This window comes from Sinocyclocheilus anshuiensis, unplaced genomic scaffold (assembly GCF_001515605.1).
Source record: "Sinocyclocheilus anshuiensis isolate Anshui unplaced genomic scaffold, SAMN03320099.WGS_v1.1 scaffold469, whole genome shotgun sequence".
Lineage (NCBI taxonomy): Eukaryota > Metazoa > Chordata > Actinopteri > Cypriniformes > Cyprinidae > Sinocyclocheilus > Sinocyclocheilus anshuiensis.
The window spans coordinates 1732890-1755166 of record NW_015537995.1 but is presented as its reverse complement, the minus strand read 5'-3'; the positions used below and the strand labels follow the sequence as shown (position 1 = coordinate 1755166).

The window sequence follows — 22277 nt, the reverse complement described above, 5'->3', positions numbered from 1 at the left end:
ACACACATAACGAACAATATATTTTAGCACTACAGGTCATTGATTTTTACAGAAATGTGTTTTTTTGTTGATGTTTGTAGACAATGTGCTAAGCTTCACATGTCATCTCAACACATTTGGAAAAGACAGTGATAGACTATCATTGTCCACTTCTAAAATATCGATTTCCCCAATTTATGCATGTGTGTAAACGGAAGGGCAGGATTGTTGTTTCAGAGGCAGTTATCAGCGGTTTGGCCGCTCTACCGATGCTATATCAACAGGAATGCAGAGCTCCATGACATTCACCTTTATGTTTGATTTATAACAGAACCTGCCTGACCTTCTCCATTCGAGTTAATGTATTCCTATATAACCTTTATTTGCAAACATCTACTTTCTAATCTAGCACAGACACTGCACCCCGTCGGCTCTGGAGATGTACTACCCTGAGCAGAACTCCAGGGGCAGCTTGTACACCGCCATGACCCACCTCAACCAGGCCAAGAGGAACATCCCAGAGCTGTCTCCTCCCTGGCTGCCGGTCATGAAGGACGAGGTGAACCACTCTGAGAAATAAGGAGCGAGAAGGGGTCACTGTATTTTCACTTTAAAGGGTTTATGAGGATGGAATTCAGATAATGTTGATGGTCAAGTCAATCGGAAGGCGTTTATGTGTGTATTTCGTGTTTAAAATGGGAATTTGGTGCGAATAACTATTTAGGTTAACTGTGACACACACAAATGTCTTTGAAGTGAAGGTTTCTAGGTTGCTACTTTGTCGACCTTCTGCAATACAAATGCTTTCAGAAATCTACTCCATACCCGTTTAGAGGAAATCTAGACTCTGAAGCTCATCCGTACGCGTTTTAAATGTCACCAAGCCACTTTTTGATGGCACGTCTCACTGTGGCATTGTAGATTTAGTCGTGCTGCTTGTAATTCTGCGAAGTTTGTTAGGCGTTAGTTCTCGCTTATGGTTTCATTTGAAGTAATTTAGCTTAGTGTAATGAAGTGTACGTTGGCTGTGAATTGTGTTCTAATGAACTGCAATGCAACTGAGGAACGAGTGCATTGGCAAGAAAAAGCATTCCAAAAACTCTGATCATTTTCTCTTAAATCAACTCTAACTACTGATTGTTGTCTTAAAGCAACGTGTCTTTGATTTAAAAGAGAAAAGCGATTATTATACTTTTTTTGTTCATTTTACTAAATGAGAAAATCTGACTTTTGATCGTAAGGACGAAATGATTTGTGCAAAAAATACATTTTATACACATTTGCATGCTTAAAAACCATACCATATCCTAGAATTTAAATGAAAGATGTGAAAACCAAGTCATTTGAATGTAAACAGGAGTAACGGTAAACTATTTTTAGGTATTAGAACAGTCATTTTTGTGTTTGTTTGTGTGCTGAAACATTTACACAAAGCACCAGCAGCCATTTAAATGTTTATTAATGTTGTAGATTCTTTAAAAAGTTTAAGAATGTGAAAACACCTCATGAAGGCGAGTGACCTTTGAATTGTTTTTGTGTACATTTATCACTTCTACAGCAAATCAGTCCCAGCTGAATGTATAAACTTTCAAAAGCAGATTGAAACATGTTTCCCCTTTCTGTTGCTGTTTGTTTTATTTATTGTGCTTTATATTTATCTATTGTGATCTGATTTTTTTCCCAATTGCTAAATGTAAAGTTCTAATGTGTATTTATTTATGTATTTCTCTTATTTATGTGACTGGTGCTGGAAGGATGAATTGAAGTTCTTGTAAGGTGCGGCAGGTGAAATCATAAAGCCTGCAGTATTAGTCATTTCTGTGTGTGACAAACATTCATTCATCCTCAATGGATAATAACACAATAAAGGTTTCAGTATTCACCAGCGCGGTGTTCTATCATTGCACTGGAGATTCTACAACTGCAGTTGGTGTGCATGTAATGTGCATATAATGGTGAATAGGTTGTATTATTCAGAAAAATCCAGAGCTTTGATTTTGTAACTGGTGCTGTAAATTCATAACATGTAATTCATAAATATTTATTATTTGTAATGTTAATATTATTTAACAATGGTGATAATGATGATAGCAATAATAATGATTATTATAGAACATAAATTAATTAAAATGGATTGAATAAAAACTTATTTACACTGGACTAATAAACTAATAATAATAATAATAATAATAATAGCAATAATCAATTATTGTTATAAGTTAATTAAAAAGGATTGAATAACATTTTAGTTAAATTGATTATAAAATTAAAAATAGCAATAATAATGATTATTATAGAACATAAATTCATTAAAAAGGATTGAATAAAAACTTATTTACACTGGACTAATAAACTAATAATAATAATAATAGCAATAGCAATAATCAATTATTGTTATAAGTTAATTAAAAAGGATTTAATCAAAATTTAGTTAAATTGATTATAAAATTAAAAATAGCAATAATAATGACAATTAGATCATAAGTTCATTAAAAATGGTTGGATATAAATTTAAGTTGGATTAGAGAATTATTATTATAGATCATAAATTCGTTAAAAAGCATGGAGTTAAATTGTATTAACAATTATATGAAAGAAAAAAACAAAATTAAATGCAAATGTTAAATTGATTATGCATGCTACATTTGTGACATTTTAGTCTAAATATAAATATGTGGCTAACATTCAAATGAGAATATTTTATCTATAGGTATAAATTTTAAATTTTAATAGATTGTATTTTACATAACCCAAAAATTATTGTACACACACACACACACAGGATTTCACACCATGTTCCTTCTAGTCCTCTGTGTAATTCACATTTTCATTCCTTGCATTGTACTGTATGTTGTGCAGGCGCTGAACCCAATGAAGGGTTAAAAAGTAATTATTAGAGAATAGCATAGTCAGCTCACAGCAGGTGTTGCCAGGGAAAAGGGCGTTCATTTGAGTGAGGGTGTAAAGTGGTTGTGTGTCAAGCCCTGTTTGAGGTGTGTGTGTGTGTGTGTGTGTTTTAATGTTATATATATATATATATATATATATATATATATATTTATTTTTATTTTTTTTTATAATATATATATATATATATATATATATATAACATTTCTGTCCCCCTCACTTCTGAAATGATGGCTACGCCCCTGCACACACACACGTACAGATTAAATGAGGTGTCAAAATAATAAACTCAGATTGACAGCTGACCCAGTGGACTCTCTAAACAAATGTTCTGCTGAATCCTGAACGGATACCTCTCAATGCAAACAAGGACAAACCCACTCATTCTTTATTATCACTACTTTTACAACGACAGTAAAGTGATGAAAACTATGAAATACCAGAAAGAAATTTTTGGAAAACCTAAGTTTATTCTTAAATTGCATTGCTTTAAATTTGCATTGCATTGCTTATATAGTGAGGTTTAAACTATGTGAAGTTTATTGTATGTCCTTATGTTGCATTCTAGAGTAATTTTACTGAACTGTGTTTCTTTCACTGAATGAAAAGAATGACTTGCTTATACTTGATTTGACTGTCAGTGTAGGTTCCTCATTACTACAACATTACTGTGTGGACTCGTATGTTACACAGCTCAGAAAGATTCTCACTGTGAAAACTCACAGTATACAGTGCCACCTTCAGGTCGCTTTACTAAGGCCTTCAGCCACTTGATATGGCACTGTATTAGCGGACATGCTTGTGTTTTGTATTTTTGGGATTTGTGCTTTTCTCATCTTGTTTTTGTTTTTTCAATTACTTTCTTTTTTCTCACCCCAGTAGTTTTTTTTCTTTTCTTTCTCTTTTTTTAAAAACAGTCCTCTTTTTCATTTTGTGTTTTGTGGTTTGTTTTTTGTTGTGACCATGACAGTTTCTTCAATTAACTTGATGTCATTGTATTAGCTGACGTGTTTTTGTTTAATTTTGCTTGCGATTTTTTTGTTTTGATATGGTAGTTTCTTCAATTAAGTAAATTTTTCTCACCCCAATATTTTTTTTCTTGTTTAAAGAACAGTCCTCCTTTTCATTTTGTGTATTGTGCTTGTTTTATGATTTGTTTTGACCATGACAGTGTCTTAAATGAACTTGATGTGGTACTTTATGAGCAAACATTCAATGTTTGTTTTGTATTGTTGTTTTGACCATGAGAGTTTCTGCATTTAAGTTTCAAAGTAAGTATGCTTTCTTTTTCTTTTTCTTTTTCTTTTTTTTTCTTGTTTTAAGTCCCCTTTTTTATTTTTTAGATTTATGCTTAATTCAAGAAAGTGCATGGGCTAATAAAAATAAACTTAATTCTAGATATTCTCTGAAGACGAAAATATATTTAGAAAAAGTATTTCTACTTTTCTGCACACAAATTCTGCAAAAGCAGTAGTCGCATATGATAATCATGTGGTTTTGAAAGAGTAATTAAAAATGAACCAAATACATTTGTTTTAATTTACAACACAACTACTAAGTGTATAAATGTACCCGTCCTGTGTGTAGCAGCTATGAGTTAGTGAGGCTGTAAAACCATTTTAAATTGAGAAGTGTTGACAGCCTCTGGTTTTTCGTTGACTTTCTGCTTCTATAAATGTTCAAACTGCGTAAAAAGTGTGTTCTCGTTTTAGCACTATGACAGGGAGTTTATTGCTGTAACACAAGAACTCTTGACCCTTGCAGGCCAAGAAAAAACTCTTTCATACGTCATTTACTTACCTAGTCCTCTGCGTTTGATCATTTGCCCTTCAAGTAAAGGCCATATTGCAGTCATAAAGGGATCAATGAGAAATCAAGTGACTTGCAACTGTCAAAGCATAATAACAGCTGGCAGGCCTGCCGTGACACTGGGCAAGTGCCAGTCTCCAGTGTGTGCGCTCTGTGTTTTTATTGAATGTAGGATCTGTTTTGAATGACTGTCTGAATGAATGTCTTTAGCTGCTTAAGGGCAGCGTTTAGTCCTTGATTTATTCGTTTAGGAACGGCTTGGCGTGGAATCATTTTCCAAACTCTGCAGTTTGCAGCAATTTATGCTTCAATGAGGGAGAAACCCGCAGAAACAAATATCTGAGTGTGCTCCATAATGAAATGGCTATATTTTTACGGATTAAATTGAGTCATAAGCCCGTTTAAACAAAGCCTGGCTACACAGGCAACAATTTAGGATCCTTATATTAAACATCAGACTAGGACTGTCCTAAGGCCAGGAATAAAGAGTAAGTATGCAGTAATTGTGTCGGCCGTCTAACCTGCGGTCAATAATTTCTGTTTGATCTTTAGTTTGTAATGCTTATATTCAACATAATCAAATTTGTGATGGTTTTATTTAGTATAATGAATGTAGAAAAGGGTAGAGAAGGCATGAGTAGCATGGTTTATAGTTTATTTGTTTGTTTTTTTCCTGGTGATTTCTTTTGTTAAATAATGATTTCATTTCAATTTTTATTCCGTTTTTAAACCAGTTAACGTCATAATTATAGTGTCACCCAGAATCAGTGGAGCCATAATGCCATTTTCTCCTTTAAAAAATGCAGAATTCAAGGGCAAAATTAGAGGGTAAAAAATGTTAATGACTTACAAATGGGTATGTATCAGGACTTCACATCAATTTACAACCTTTCCCCAATCTCTAATCCAAATTTATAGCAATTACACACGTGGAGCAAATTCTTAGACGAGTGAATTAGAGGCAGTCTGGAGTCCGGGAATCATGTATAGTTACCGCATTCACTCTTTTTACATTGTGAGTAATAGATGCCAATTTACAGTCTCATAGACAGAGGAAGTTGTTGTTATTGTATCAAAGTCTTCATTACATGAACATGAACCATGTGTCTCATGGACAGAATAATTATATGAACAACAAGCGATATGACTCAGAAGACTTTTATGGTACAAGTGACCTTTTTCATTTCACGAAATTGATTTTGCCTTTTTAAAAAACAAAGCCATGCAGACTGAAAGCAGCACACTGCTGTGCAGACATTATAGAATTATGGTAACTTTGAGAAAGGTATAGCATACTCAATGTATTTGTTTGTATGTAATAATCACAGGTGTTTATTTTTAGTAGATTTCTGACTTTAAAAAAAAATTTGACCATATTAACCGTTATTGGCCAGAAAAATACTGTTTGTTTAAAATACACTATACCATTCAAAAGTTTGGAATAATTAAGATTTTAAAATGTTTTTGAAAGTCTCTTATGCTCTCCAAGGATGCATATTTGATGAAAAATAGAGTAAAAACTGTATTCAGCAACAACTGTATTAAACTGTTACTATTACTGTTTTTGCTGTATTTTATATTAAATAAATACAGCCTTGGTGAACATCAGAGATTTCTGTAACACTTTACTTAAAGCCTTTATGTGCCTATAATGCATTATAAAAAGTAGTTTTAATGCATTAATTATTATGCACCTTATAATACATTGTACAATCTCATGAATAATTATTACCACAGTTAATACATTATAGCACTTATCAGTTGATTGTTACATTATGCATTTTAAATTCAGTTATAATTATTTACAAGATATAATGTATTATAAATATAATAAATATATTTATATAATAAATATTGTAATAAATATAATGCATTATACCCTTTAATGACTTGTTATAATGCTTTAAGTAAAGTTTTACTGAGACTTCTTTCAAAACCGTTTTTAAAAAAATATCCTAAACTTTTGACTGATAATATATGTTAGCCTCTTGTGACAACATACCCCAGTAGCAGGGTAAACAGTCACAGGAAACACTGGCCATTATATATTTTTTTAGGATTTACAATTATACAATTATGAAGCATAAAACAATTCATGAAAAACCGGAAATACAGAATAGATGTAGTAATTAATAATACAAAAAAATTATAATAATTAAAACAAATGTGACAACAAATGTGCCTCTATTTTTTCAATAAAAAATGTCCAATACTACGTTTTTATAACTCTTTCCTGATGTCGGAGACAAATTATTTTGCTTTTACCAACTTCTAAATGTTGTCCATTAGGTAATATTAACATACTGTTATTGAAGACCTGCAATTCATAACCAACCCAGAGATAAGGTCACGAAGTCGAGCTCTCATGATACTTCTTGGCTTCCATCATATCCATCACTTCCCAGACTCTCTCTCTTTCTCCTCCTCACTTTCACACACACCATTCTTCTCTCTCGCTCTCTCTATTATGTCAGTGTCGCCGCAGTCATTGTTCCTCTGTGTTGAAGTTGAAGAAAGCTCGGGGAGTGTTTCAGATGTTGGCACCAGCTCTTGCCTACTCAGCGGGTTTGTGTGTATGTGTGATCGCCCTCTCCCACTAAGAAACGCTGAGTACTCACTGACAGCTCTATCACTCGTCCTCAATGGGGCGTGATTTGTGAGAGCCTGGCTGTGCAGGGGATGATGGGTAATTAAGAAGGTGAGTCAGGCCACTTTAGCCAACTGCTGTATAGTTCACTGTGTTCAGAGTGTCTCCAAGGGTCTGGCATACACAGATCGCTCTAAGTGTCCCAAAACAAGATGTTTTAATGGACTCAGAAGAGCGCAGGAGGTCAGAAGAGAGTGACATGAATAACAATCTCAGCATTATTCAGGTTATAATAAATCATTATTTATTATTGTGTTTAATATCAGTTTGCCTCAGCCATTGACATGCTTAAAAACTAGAAAGTCTGGATTTCTTACTGGTAATTACATCATGGAGGTGGCGTTTCGAATTAACTCATCTTATCATTCTGACATGATTAAGGCAGCATTAATGAGACTTTTTTTTTTTTTTTTTAGTCTTTTAACTTTTTTGTCTTCAATGAGCTCAGCCTAGTTTCATCTCTTCATTGTGACATCTGGTTGTCACTTTGAAAGTGTCAGATTTGTTTGTTAAACAAACCAGTGTCAAGTTTTATTTTGAATACTTAAGATGCCTTGTAAGTTAAGTGCACTGGTGACTCCAATAAAATATTACTCAAAAGCAGCTTGCATGTAAAATCCTCTTGACAGCAGACTATAAATTTAGTCAGTTTCTGGAAGCATTATTAATAAATCAAAGTTGTCACTCTCAGACATCAGTTGCAAGAACAGCTTTAATGAAAGAAGACTGTTTTATATTCCCTAATCTTTTAACATTGTTGTTCACTTTGGGGCCCTAAAGTTCTCTAATAATGCTAATTATGTATTTTTATTCAATCACGGACATTCAGGTCATTTATTGGATGTAAGCCTTTGTTTATTTCTTTCTTAGCATGACCTCATGTTTTCATCATGTACTGAAGCTTAGTCGGCACTGCCACTCTAACCATCTACAATCAGTCTATATTATTGTTTTAGTTAAAAAAAAATAAATAAATAAAATCTGTAGCCTATTTATTTACTCACCCTCATGTCATTCCAAACCCATAGGCTATTTTTTAAAGACACTTAAATAATAAAAAAAAATTATATAAAAAAAAAAGAATAATAAAATACAAAACAGACAAAAAAAACTATTAAAAGTTTTCTGAAGCACAATATTTACGCTAGCCCTCAAATCAAATATGGTGTCGATAATTCAAAGACGTCAAATGTCATAACACTAAAGTTTCCTCGTAGTTGATGCTACAAGAGTCCAATCAGGAGCGAGTTCATCCGTCAAATTTTAATTAACCAACAACGGCATTAATAGTGAAGACCGGAGTCGTGCGCGATTGAATTACACAAGCTTCAGTCTGGATCCAGCCCTTACAAAGACCTGAGATGACCGAACACTTGAGAAGAGATGATGCCAACCCTCAGACAACATACAAAACTACCAAATTTTCTGTAAAGCTGCTTTGCAATGACTTGCATCGTGAAAAGCTCTATACAAATAAACTTGAATTTAATATAACGAGACAACAACTAATTGTCCAGTACGTTCACGTAGACACTTGTCACGTCTTGAAAATTTACAGAGAATATTGTTGTCACTCTAGTGTATAACCGAACTGTGTGTGAATGCAAGAACAGGACCCCAAAACAAGACCGACAATATTATGTTATTGTGTGAAAGTGGCCATATATTTGATTTTAGAGCTGCAGTGAAATGGAATTCTTCTTATCTAGATTTTTTTTTTAGAACAGTAACAATTTACAATAAGGTGGCACTAATAGGCCTATGCATTAATTCATGCTTAACTAATGCACAGATAATCATGACACACACATTTAACTAATAACAATTTATTTATTACTTAATCTATGAATCATATATAATGTTCATAGTTCATTAGTTGCTAATGTAGTAATTAATAAATGGTTTAGTTCTTTATGAGTTATACATTAACTCTTGATTATCTGTGCATTAGTTAAGCATGCATTAATGTATATTTGTGCACCCGTATTGTAAAGTGTTACCAAAATATCAAGTCTAGTCCTTTGTAACGGTGGTGGGCCCCAGAAACAAAATTCACTCAACAATTAATTTGTCACACCCCCATTGGACTGTTTGTTGTGTTTTCTCCCTCTTGTGCCCATATTTGGTTATGTTCCTGTTCCTGTTCTCGTTGTGTCATTATTAGTTAATCATCTTCACCTGTCTGTCCCTCATTAGATTCTTATTTAAGTTGTATTCAGTTCAGTGTTTCTTTGTCCTGTCTCGTCGAAGTTACCTATGTGTGTGTGTTTGCTGTTTTCCTGAGATGCATTACCCTTATGTGGATTATTAAAGCCGACTTGCCTTCATCTTCTTCGTATTCGTGCTTCTCTCCCGTACCACACCGTGACAGAAGACCGGACCTAAAAAAGGATAGTGGCGTGTTCCCCTCGTTTTATTTTCTGTTTTGAAAGTTTTTCTTTTTTGTTATGAACGATCCTGCTGTCCTAATCCTCCTGCTGGAGCAGGGGGATCGCTCTCTCGAGGACCACACCGAGGACTTTGTGTTTCTGTCAAATTACACACACTACCCAGACAACTGCCTCTGCTCGTTCTACCGAGCTGGACTGAACAACACCACATGAGAGCAGTTGTCCAGGGATGGTCCTCGGGAGAGCTTCGTCGCCTTTGTGGAGTGGGTGCTGGTGTCTTGTGGATCGCCGCTGACGGTGGACATCGCAGATGAACACACCAGTCCCACTCCGGACCCAGAGCCCAGCCCACCATCACCCCGCTGTGCAGAGCCAAAGCCTGAGCCCACCGCTGACGGAAAGCCAGAGCCCGCCGCGACCGACGAGCAATCGCCTGAGAGAGCGACAGAGCTGAGGATCGCCCCGGAGCCCGAGCCTGTGATGTCAGACCAGGTGCGAGAGCCGGCAACTGAGCACGCGACGGTGGACTATGCTAAGGAGCGCGAGGGCTTGGAAGAAAGCCCCGCCCACTGCACCACCACTGAGGGTGAGCTGAGGCAGGACTCGGGAGATTTAATTGACTTTTTTTCTGAGTTACCCAGTCTTCCGTCATCATCTTTCTGTCCTGATTCGGCCATGGAGGCCGTGAATGAACTGTCTATCTGCCCTGAACTATCTGCCAGTGCGATAACGACCACGGAGATCGTTCCCCTGTCGCTGGCGCTCACGGTGCTGGAAGTAGCCTTGTGGCGTGTGTGGGCAGCACACACCGTTCCTAAGCCCCCTGAGCATCCTGAACTCGCGCCCACCCTCCCTTTCCTGCCTCTTCCTGTCATCCCTGCTGTTTCAGCTCCGCCACTCCCGCCCACCACATAAGAGCTTCCACCCTGGACTCCTGTCAGCCCCTATGCTTACCCTCAGCCCACCATCTGTGCGCTGGATTCGCCGCGGGTCTGCCTGTCTCCATCGGCATCATGGCTGGAGGATCCCTTGTCTCCGCCTCCAGCCTCTGAGTCCTGGACCCCACCTTGGCCCTTCGACCCAGCGGCTCCACCATGGCTCCTAGCTCCCTCCTCTCCGCCGTGGCCCAGCAGTCCACCGGTTTCGCCGGGCTCCCTCGTCCATCCGGCTCCGCCTTGGTCTGTCGTCGACCATCCGTCGCCTCGGGACTCCACTCCTCTGGCTGCACCTCGTCCCTCCGGCTCTGTCAGGCTCCTCCTTCCCTCCAGCTCCACCTCGGTCCTCAGTCGCCGCAGCTTCACCGTGGCCTTCTGGATCCCCGCCTCTGCCTCGGTCGCTGGAGCCATCTGCTCCGCCTTGGCCCTCCGGATCCTCGGTGTCGCCCTCGGCTCTCAGTCTCCGCCTCGGGCTCCTCCTCCACCTGCTCCGCTGGCGTCGATCGGCCCCCTGGAATCGTCAGCCCTTCCTCAACCATGGCTCCTCCCTCCGTCGGCTCCACCGTGGGCTGCTATCATGGCTGCAGCCTGGGTCTCGCCTGGCTCCTCCTGCTCCAGGTCCCTCCTGTCTTCTCCCTGGCTCCTCCCTCCGTCTGATCGGCCCTGGCTCCTCCTGTTTCCTCCATGGCTCCTCCCTCTGTCGTTTCCACCCTGGACTCTGTTCACCATCCTCCTCCCGGGAGTCCGTCCTCCGCCCAAACCTCCACCTGTACCATCTGCCTGCCGGCCTTCCTGCCAGCCCTTCGCCATCCCCCGTTTCCATCCCACATCCACTCCTTTGTCCTCCTCCTAAGTCCCCCTCCGTCCCTACCTCTGTTGTTCCTGCGGCGCGAGGTCGCGCCTTCTGGGAGGGGGCGAAATGTCACACCCCCATTGGACTGTTTGTTATGTTTTCTCCCTCTTGTGCCCATATTTGGTTATGTTCCTGTTCTCGTTGTGTCATTTTTAGTTAATCATCTTCACCTGTCTGTCCCTCATTAGATTCTTATTTAAGTTGTATTCAGTTCAGTGTTTCTTTGTCCAGTCTCGCCGAAGTTACCCGTGTGTGTGTGTGTGTTTGCTGTTTCCCTGAGATGGATTACCCTTATGTGGATTATTAAAGGCAGTTTATTGTTATCTTCTTCGTATTTGTGCTTCTCTCCCGCACCAAGACAATATATAACTTGTCTTAAATCAACTTGTTCGGGCACCAGACAGGAGTAGGCCTGTCAAAATTAAACCCAGGATAGCATAAATAAACCACCTGTTACATATATATATAAAAAAAAAATTTTAGTTCACAGTCTGAACTTTTCCTTCGATAGACACTTTAATGAACATAAAAGGGTTCAATCACATCCCTCGAATAACAAACAAAGGTCAGTTTGATCAACAATAAAATAAGTAAATAAATAAACAGCAAAACCCAATCAAAACAATATATGTAAATGTTCAGAGGGAAACAACAATCGTAGAACAATTTTAGACCCCCCTACTTATTCATCTCTTTTCTTTCACACATGCACGGAAATAGGTAGGCTGCGAACCCTTTGATGCGTCACAGTTTGTAGTACCCGGGTTTCTGCAACATTATTCACATGTCCATATTAACTTCAAATTTGTCCATGTAAAAAAAACACAGTAATAACAGTAAGTAATAGGAATGGGTAAACAAATGAACAAAAAACTAAAATATATCTGTATCAAACTTCGTAACTTGGAATTGCATGCGTTAGGAAGTGTGTGCGTAAGAGTGTGAGAGCTGGTGTGCTGTAATGGTTGGTAGCAAGAATGGCTTTGCGTCACTGACCCAAGTGTAGCAGATCGCGAGGTTAGAAGAGTGTCTGGGGGACTGCTGTGGACTCTAGGATGCTCCTTTTTCCCAGCCACGCTTTCCAACTTGGACGGCTGCATGAAGAGGGTACGTGAAAGTGCGTCACGCCAGTTCACGGACTCAGAAACAGCACATCTGGAAGCTTCAGACCAACCCGGAACACCAGTCCCACTCCACACAGTAGCACAATTGATTAACTCCTCTGACAAACCGTCGTTTTCTTTTTCCTCCCCGGTGCATGAGCCTCGTCGCCCTTTTATTCGCTTTTCCCATTAAATGATGCACGCCTCCATTTACGTCACTGAGCCGAAAGAAAGAAAAAAAATAGCTTTTTAAGTAGCATACGGATTTTTCCGTTCTGCCACACCTCATACAAAGTCATTGTAGCATATAGCTTAACATACATGGTCATTATAAACTAATGTAGTTTTAAGAAAAAGAGCTAATTGGAATTTGTCTTTTTGAGTTCCAGAAAAAAACTGCATATGGGCTGGAATGTCATGAGAGTGAGTAAATAATGACAGAAATTTCATTTTTCAGTGAACTATCCCGACATAAGATATGATCTTTTTGTTGCATGTACCATCAACTCACATCTGTAGATTGAAAGTCATCAGAAAAGAAAATACCAAAATGTCCCTTTTCCATGGTGAACTAATTTATTCACATTAAATCCGAAGCAGCGGTTCTCTTCCAATATGCATTTCCTTCTCTCAGTTCATCTATCTATGCCACGCTCATGGGCCGACAGCAAGAGAAAGAGAGAGAAAGAAAGATATGAACGTCTCTCTCTAATTGATAAAGCCATAATATGAGCCATTTCTCCACCATCTGCTAATTAGAACCATGAAGGGGAAGAGATTGGATGTCTGGAGACGGGGTCTGCCGTCTGAGGGGGTCTTTGATCTTCTGACTTGTCTGCCATGCTGTTTTCCTTCAAGCTTTCCTGCGCGGCTTGAGCAGACCGCGGCCTCCACTCTTGGGGATAGGAGCACTAATGGATCGCTTGAAGAGACCTTTTGCTTTACGACTGGGGCTAAGCAGTATCAGCTGGTCCGAGGCCAGTGGCTGCACAGTTCATGAAGTGCTTTGTCAGATAACCCCACTGGGAATAACAGTTGGCCTTCTCCAGAACCAGGCATGCCAGGATCTGCAAAAAAAAAGAAAGACCATCAAGCCACTTTTGAGTGGTCTGAAATTCCAGAACACACCATGGAATTCCAGAAGTCTGGGAGAACATATCACAATTTTGTAGCAAATCAAATGACTGAAATGCAAGTAAATTGCCATTGCCGGGTCTCTTTGCATTAAATTCGTGTGACGGGCGTGATTGTTGATTATGTGTGACCGCGCGGCGTTCTGTCGGATCATTTTGATGAGGACAATCAAAGAATAACGGCCCAGCTGTTTTTAATATAAAGCCTAATCCTCCCGTCCTCAACAATCTAATGCAATCATGTTGCGCTGAATGAGGCTAATAATACAAATTTATTTGAATGTTGTTTAGACACAAGTCATGTCAATTACGAAGCATTTACTTTATGTGTGACGTTTCGAGAAGGAAACAGAATGAGCCATTTGTCTTAAAAAACAAAAAAAGTTGGGGGTCATCAGAACCGCTTTTTTTGACAGAGTCGTAAATATATCCAATAGCATGTGTTTCAAATTGCCCATTGGTTATGGATTGCTTTACGAGAGCTGCTTGTTAGTGGCCCAGTGGCTTTAGCCTCTGTTGATTTACCCCCAGGGAACCAGGGGTCAATTAGTCAGACACAGAGGATCCTGTTCTTCAGATGCTTGGCTTTCCTCTCCAATCTCAGAGCAGTTTCGGAGGAGGACAGCAGGGTTTGTGCAGGAGACACTGGTTCCAGAGCAGCCCATTATCTTACTTGATTCCTGCTGCTGTTATGAGAGTGAGTTTGTCATGGCCTTGATGTAGCATAAGAGTTTCGGTCCACATTGCTGAAATAATTCTACATTATAGAAGGGGCTAGTTGTCACACGTACTATGTTATCAAACTCAATAATTGTAGGGTAATAAGTCCACTTAGTTGCATAGAAAACTCTCTCATGGGTAAATGATGCTTGAATTTATATTTTTGGGCATACCATCTTTTCCGTTTGCTGTGGAAGCCTCTTTCTGCCTCTGTATAATATTTGTGAGATATAAAGTTTAAAAAGAATAAGTGAGATCATGTTTAAACTAAGAAGTGACATTGTGAGATATAAAATTAAAATTATGTGAAACTAAATCACACTTGCGATAAAGTCCCATTTTGAGGTATAAAGTTGGGAAAGGTATAAAGTTTACAAAGATAAACAGGTAATTGTGAGATTTTAAAATATGGAGAGAAAAAAAAGTCACAGGAAGTCATGAGGAAGTCACACTGGGAGATTTAAAGTTTGAATAAAATAAAACAACATAAATGTAATATGAAGTTTAAAATAAGAATTTACATAAAATAATTTCTGTTGTAGGAACTAAAGTCGCAACTGTGAGATATAAAAAAAAAAATTAAAATAATATTTTTTTTCTGGGACAGAAATGGCACCCATAGCATAAACGTATGCGTATTTAAAATGTTTTGTTTCTTTTTGAGCTCTAAAAAGCTCTCTGAAAAGCTGACTTTGTCTCCGCTCACCTCAGGAGGCCCAACTAGAACCTTAGATAGCAATCTTTGCATTGGCTCACAGAAAGTGTGTTTATCTGCTTGTGCATTGTGTTGTTTATGTCTTTATAACCTCATCAGTACTCATTGCACTCACATCTGGCAATTAATTTTACTTTTACACCTCTGTTTTCACGTCATTACTGTCTATAACGCAGCCATGTGGCACGTTAAAAACCTATGATGAATGGAAAATAAATTTTAGCCTTACTGTCCAAGTTGCCCTGCTTGTCTGAAAGTCTGAATGTCAGGTTTCAGATATCAAATATAGATTTCTGGTCTGGTTTTATTTTAAAATGCTATTATTATTCTTCTGTGCCCTGTTGCAATTACATGTTCCGACTACTGCATAGTCAAAAAACTGCCTTTAACCAGAAAATGAATGCTGTGAGATAATTACATTTAAACAAATTGAACTGTATTAGTTTACTGTTGTAGCATTAGCTCATGTTGTTTCTTTGTTGTTGTATCCATGTTTTATTGCCATAGAAGTACTGCAATAAGTGAAGACATTTGTGGCCATGATGTTTTTTGCAACAAAATTACTTTTGGCATCAGTTATTATGCTAAATTGCTGTGGCAGTCTACAGAGAAATTCCAAATCAGCATGTTTTTATGGAAATAGCTGATGTTTTTCTGTTTGCCCACCACACTGAAAATGTGAGTTCCTATTTTGATCAATGATATTTGGAATCAAAATTAAAGATTTGAAGATCTACACATGCAACACATTCATGCTATAAGAATAATTGATATTTCAAAACAAACAAAGATAACAGAACTGACTGTAATGCAGTATTATTGAACTGTGCTAGAGACACAGTTTGAGAAAATAAAAGTAGGATGAGCTCCATATAACCTCAAACAACATGATTATGGGCTTGAAGTACCCACAGACAATAGAGCAGACCAAACACCCCAGCTCCTATTGTTCTGTGTGTTTATATTGTTTTCAGGCCCAAGAGAAGGAATTACTTCTACTAAAGAAAACCCGTGTTCTGAAAACAGAGAATGAGAGAAAGTATTTTAAAAGTCTTAGGAAATCCCCACTGGAGAGACAAAGAGATATTTGTCATATCAAAATATCTCATTTTAAGTTATAGGCCATATACATTTTTCTTTCTATTTACAATTTCAATTTGTTTAGCATAAAGAAAGTTTGTTTATATTCAAAAACATATTTTTCTAACAATTATAGCAATTTTGAGCATATTTCAGGAGTTTTTCAATTTGTTTAACTAAAGATAAAAAAAGTCTGTCATCATTTACAGAAACATGCTTTTATTTCTTTCATGCAACAGCATCATTATTATAGTATCATTGATGTCAAATCTGGATAAGCGCATATGATATTTTCATAGCAGACTTCAATTTCTTTGAATCATCTGGTTACTGTAGACTTTAATTGTCAAGAAAAGCTTTGCGTAAATATTCAGCTTAAAATGTTGTGTTCCATGGAAAAAGAGAGTCATACAGGTTAGTTAAACGACATGGGGATGAATACATGATGACAGAATTTTAATTTTTGGGTAAACTACATCTTTAAAACACAGCAGACCTTTGATGTTCTCTGACATCAAGAATTGAATTTACTTCCCTCTTATTGCAAAGCTTTTGGGGTCTTATTTCAGTCATAAATCATTATCAGGCTTTCCCAAAAATCATCATTGTTCTTCTCCCAGGGATTCTTTCAGTTTTCTTCGGGGTAAATCCTATGGACTTTAAAGCCTTTCCAGTGAATTACAAAGACCACCAAAAAAAAAAGTACTGACAGGGTCAAAGAGGAGGCTTGTTAGGGGTTTTGCCCTACTGCATCCAGGATTTTGAGGGATGAAGACTGTTTGGCTATCTTAAGTCTAATGCACACAGTCAGAAATAAAGAAGAAAGATTGGCTTCATAAACCCCAGAAAAACAGAACCAGACAAGACTTAAATACTCCCTATTTCCTGTTGTACCGTCATGCTATAGTTTGTTTGTCATCTGAGAAACTTTGATGGATTCTGTAAGAAGAAACCGCATGATGAAGATGTGCAATGGATGCATATCTAAATTACTTTTTATTACAACATCATGTGATCGTTTGAGAGTTGTACTATAATCAACATTGTTTGTTTAGTGCTTGTAGTATCTAACTGAATGTCAGATCAGGATGCATCAATTGCATAGAAACTTAAACGAATTTGTGGACAAACACACACACGTGTACTGTTTACAAGCTTCAAAAGTATCATAAAATCACTTATATGACACCCTATTCCAAAAATCTTGCTTCAAAAAAGCAAGAAACAAAAATTTACATTCATTCAGTGAGCAGATGCTTTTATCCAAAGCAACTTACAAAAGAGGATAATCATATAAGCAATTGATCATAAAATGTAAGCGATTATTCACTTTTGAATTTTTCTTGCAATCTTTTAACCACTTCAAATGAATCACTGAAAAAGATCCGATTGAAAGGAATCAATTTATGATTCAGACATCGCTACTCGGTTATAAATTATGATGCAGTCAACAATTTTATGGCATGTTTGACATCTTTAATTATATTAAAAATAGTGAACTGGACACTCCAGAGAGAAAAAAGTCATAAAGTTTAGAATTATCTTATTTTATATTTTTTATTTACTGTTTTTTTTTTCAATGTTCATTATTCTGTTAATTAAAATGGACAACTGGTTCTAGAACTGACAAGTCTGATGCACATTAACACACATTGCATGCATAAATTAGTCCTATCAAATGGGTTGTTTAGCAGCACACCTTACACATAAAAACAGCACTGCAGCAGTTTCATTAGGGTCGCTAGGTTCTTTAATTTACAATAATTAGGGCGCTGAGGGTATTTTGCGTTTATATTTGTATGGATAATAGCAACGAGTCAACTGCTCGAGGGGAGTCTGTGCTGTTTTATTGAACGAGGACCAGTTTCCAAATCCCAGTCCTAATCATCAAAATTCAAACAGCAACAGTGGTGAGCTTTAAAGAGCAACTTCTTCAACAAGTTTATCCAGTTCGATTTAATTGTGCAATTACTTTGCAGTACAATCATTTGGCTCATATCAGAGGTATTTGTTTCCAAGTTCTGCGGTTGCTCTTGTTAATGTTTGCGACTGGGAGTCGAGCGGGAGAAGCCGGTTCCAAATCAGCGTGGAAGAGCAACTTCTCCTGGAGCTAATTACACAAGGGGAGGAGGCCGTTTTCTCATTTGTTTGACCCAACATCATGATGCAATTTGGTTTTATCACCAACGGAATACTTATAGAGCGGCTGTACGATTTCCTGTAACAAACACGTGTGTTGTGCCATTAGAGTGAGTGATTTCACACAGCAGGTTGCCAGTCGTGCACAAGTTCCCTCATTGCTGGGAAAAAAACAACCGCTAATGGAAATGTTGAGCTAGAAATGTTCAGTTATTTAGCCTTGTTGTGGGTTTATTGCTTTTCCGTGTTGTACCTAAGGTAAGGCAGATAAATCGTTGAAAGTAAAAGAAACATGCATTTACATAACCTTGGGAATGTTTACATGAAGCAGCCTGAACTGATAAAGGGCTGTTTGTGTTCATAGACATTCACATGGACAGATCCAGTCGCTTGAGTTCTAATGGAGCCACCACATCAAATCCAAAAGTAGATGAACTGGTCATAATTAAATGGGGGGGTTCGATGCCATACAAAAAAAAAACATTTTGGGTTCTCCAAAGAACCATTCGGTGAACAGTTCTTAACATAACCATTTTGTCTCAATGTGATGAACACTTGAAAGCTCTAAAGAAGCTTTTTCACTATAAGCAACCTTTTGTGCAATGGAAAATTTCCATGGATGTTAAAGGTTCTTTGTGAAACCATGGACGCCAAAAACTTTTATTTTTAAGAGTGTGAAGAAAATTTGAATGATCTAAAGCAGTGGTTCCCAACCCTGGTCCTGGAGGCACCCCAACACTGCACATTTTGCATGTCTCCTTTCCCTGACACACCAATTTCAGGATCTTGGAGTCTCTACTAATGAGCTGATGACCTGAATCAGGTATGTTTGATTAAGGAGACATGCAAAACGTGCAATGTTGGGGTGCCTCCAGGACCAGGGTTGGGAACCACTGATCTAAAGAACCTTTATCCACTAAAAATAACCTTTTGTGGAATGGAAAGGTTCCATTTGATATTTAAGGTTCTTCATGGAACCCCTGATGGCATTAAAGAATCTTTACTTTTAAGAAAGTGAAGAACATTTGAATAATCTAAAGAACCTTTATCCACTAAAAATAACCTTTTGTGGAATGGAAAGGTTCCATTTGATATTTAAGGTTCTTCATGGAACCCCTGATGGCATTAAAGAATCTTTACTTTTAAGAAAGTGAAGAACATTTGAATAATCTAAAGAAACTTTATCCACTAAAAATAACATTTTGTGGAATGGAAAGGTTCCATTTGATATTTAAGGTTCTTTATGGAACCATTGATGGCATTAATGAACCTTTATTTTTAAGTGTGAAGAAAACTTTTATTTTTTAAACTTTAAAGAAACTTTTGTGGAATAGAAAGGTTCTGTGGATGTTAAAGGTTTTTCATGGAACCATAGATGCCAATATTTTTAAGAGTGTTTAGTTAATCACGAAACCCAGAGTTGCTCTTATAAAGTTCAAGTGAGCCCACCAAGTTCCTCAGGCTTCAATACTAGACACGCAAGCATAGGAGTCTACCTCTGTGGAGAAGCATATTATTGTAAAATCCCAAGTGCCCAGGGACATCCATTAAGTAAATTCAAAGCTAACCCACCACGTCTCCAGCCAGCTTGACCCTCTTTGGATCCTCCGAGTTAAATAATACAAGCTATTTCAACACAGGAGATCAAGAAGATATATGTGCCCAGCAAGAAGCCTAGTTTCGCGTAAAGTACCCTGCGTTGGAGTGATATTAGATAAATGAGATCAAAATTACATTACTGAGCTCTTTATGGAGCTGTGAAAAAAACATCGCCCACAGGTATGTTGCTTGGCCTCGTAATTCACTCCAGAATCGTTACCATCTGGCCTGACATTGGGGAATGCTTCTCTCTTAAAAACCTCAAAGCAAATGATACAAGGAAAATGCCATGTTCATAACCTGGTTTAGTGTTGCTGGACGTTTACACACACACACATACACACACACAAGCACTCACGGGGCTCTCAGGAATAGCGAGGCTGAGATAATGCTGCTTTCTGGCATTTGGGTTGGAGGGATCTTTGTGGAGCCACACTCTTAAAAATAAAGGTGCTTCACGATGCCATAGAAGAACCTTTTTGTCTAAATGGTTCCATAAAGAACCTTTAACATCTGAAGAACCTTTCTGTTTGACAAAAGGTTCTTTGTGGTGAAAGAAGGTTCTTCAGATTACAAAAAGGTAAGAAAGAGATGGTTCTTTAAAGAACCATCTCTTTCTTACCTTTTTGTAATCTGAAGAACCTTCTTTCACCACAAAGAACCTTTTGTCAAACAGAAAGGTTCTTCAGATGTTAAAGGTTCTTTATGGAACCATTTAGACAAAAAGGTTCTTCTATGGCATCGCTTGAAGAACCTTTTGAAGCACCTTATTTTTAAGAGTGCAGGACTATTTTCTGCATTAGATGTTGCTGCTCATTTTAATTCAAATAAGCAATGGCTGCTCTACTGTCAGCTCATATCCATGTATGAGTGAGCCTGTAATTACTTTACTGTAAATCCTCTTGAAATCTTCAAGATGTGAAAGTAAGACCACCAGAGACACCCACACACCCAAAGGATGGCTAAAAAGTATGAGTTAATACATGGATGAATCAATCAGCAAAACAGCTAAAGTTGCTCTCCTACAATGAGCATCATACATGATGATGATTATGTGAGAAAAACATTGCTCATAGTTGTATTTCATTGTAAAAAGAATAATATTGATAAAACGTAACAAGACATATATATTTATATGCAAATATTTTAAATATAAATATATAAGCAACATTTTTGTCTTAACTGATACCACCGAAAATGATGCTGTTTTAAATATTTTTTGATTCATATTTTATTTTATTTATAAAGTATAATATTGATATAAAATAACACATATACAAATATTTAACAGAATTCCACCATTTTCCTTAACTGGTACTACCAAATTGATTATCAATTTGAAATATATACATGAATGGATAGATTAAAAGTATTATTTATTATAATTCAGTTTCAAAATATTTGTATATTTTTACAATACAAATCTTTCAAAATGGATTCATATTAGGAAAAAAGGAAAAAGAAAAAATAGTGGATTTACACCTAACAAGCATGCCAAATAAATGGAATAATTACCTAATTGCATAGAAAAAAAACTGTATTATTTTCATAACCACAAGTAAGAACACGACAGAAACCTTTTTTTCTCTCTCTCTAGCTTAATGAATGTACTCTATGACTCTGTTTCAAAACTTAGTGCGCTGGATACACAACCGTGTAAATGTTTGGGTAATATTTATTTATTTATTCATTCATTTGGGAAAGAGATTAATACTTCTATTCAGCAAGGATGCATTAAATTGATCAAAAGTCACAGACAAAATAAGATTTCAAATAAATGCTGTTCTTTTGAAACTTCTGTTCATCAAAGAATCCTGAAAAAATGTATCATGGCTTCCACAGAAACATATCTGCCAATTTATTTATTTTATTTTATTTTTTTTTTAAATCTATGTGTTAACACAGAATAAAAAATAACATTTAATATAATTTAAAATGAGCATTTTAATGGACAGATATTTTATTGGCAACTGGTTCTTGATGGCAGGAGTTGTTGTGGTCACATCTCAAAAATAAAAGCTAAATCTAACACATTCCTGAAGCCGGGGTTTTCGCTAAAGAGCATCGCTGACCTGTCAGCACACATAAGAAGCCATTGAGCGAGCAGTGAGAGCACCTGAGGGTTCGCCAGGAGCCGCCCGCCATCCCGTCGCCCCCGCACCCCGCCACCGTACGAGGAAAAGCTGTTGTTAATAAAACTTTAAAAGACGAGGATGAAAAGGAGGAGAAATTGAGCAGCCCGGGCTGTATTATTTCTTCTCTGTGAGG

At 37.3% G+C, this 22277-nt stretch overlaps 1 protein-coding gene across 1 annotated transcript in view; it reads left to right on the top strand.

Annotated features, from left to right (window-relative positions):
• LOC107675961 (neuron-specific protein family member 1-like) overlaps positions 1–1857 on the top strand; it is an 8492-nt gene extending 6635 nt beyond the window's left edge. Inside the window, exon 5 of the mRNA XM_016470465.1 lies at positions 389–1857. Coding sequence (XP_016325951.1) covers positions 389–559 — 171 coding nt within the window. The 3' untranslated portion in view covers positions 560–1857. The remainder of the gene's footprint in view (positions 1–388) is intronic.
• The last annotated feature ends 20420 nt before the right edge of the window (positions 1858–22277 follow it).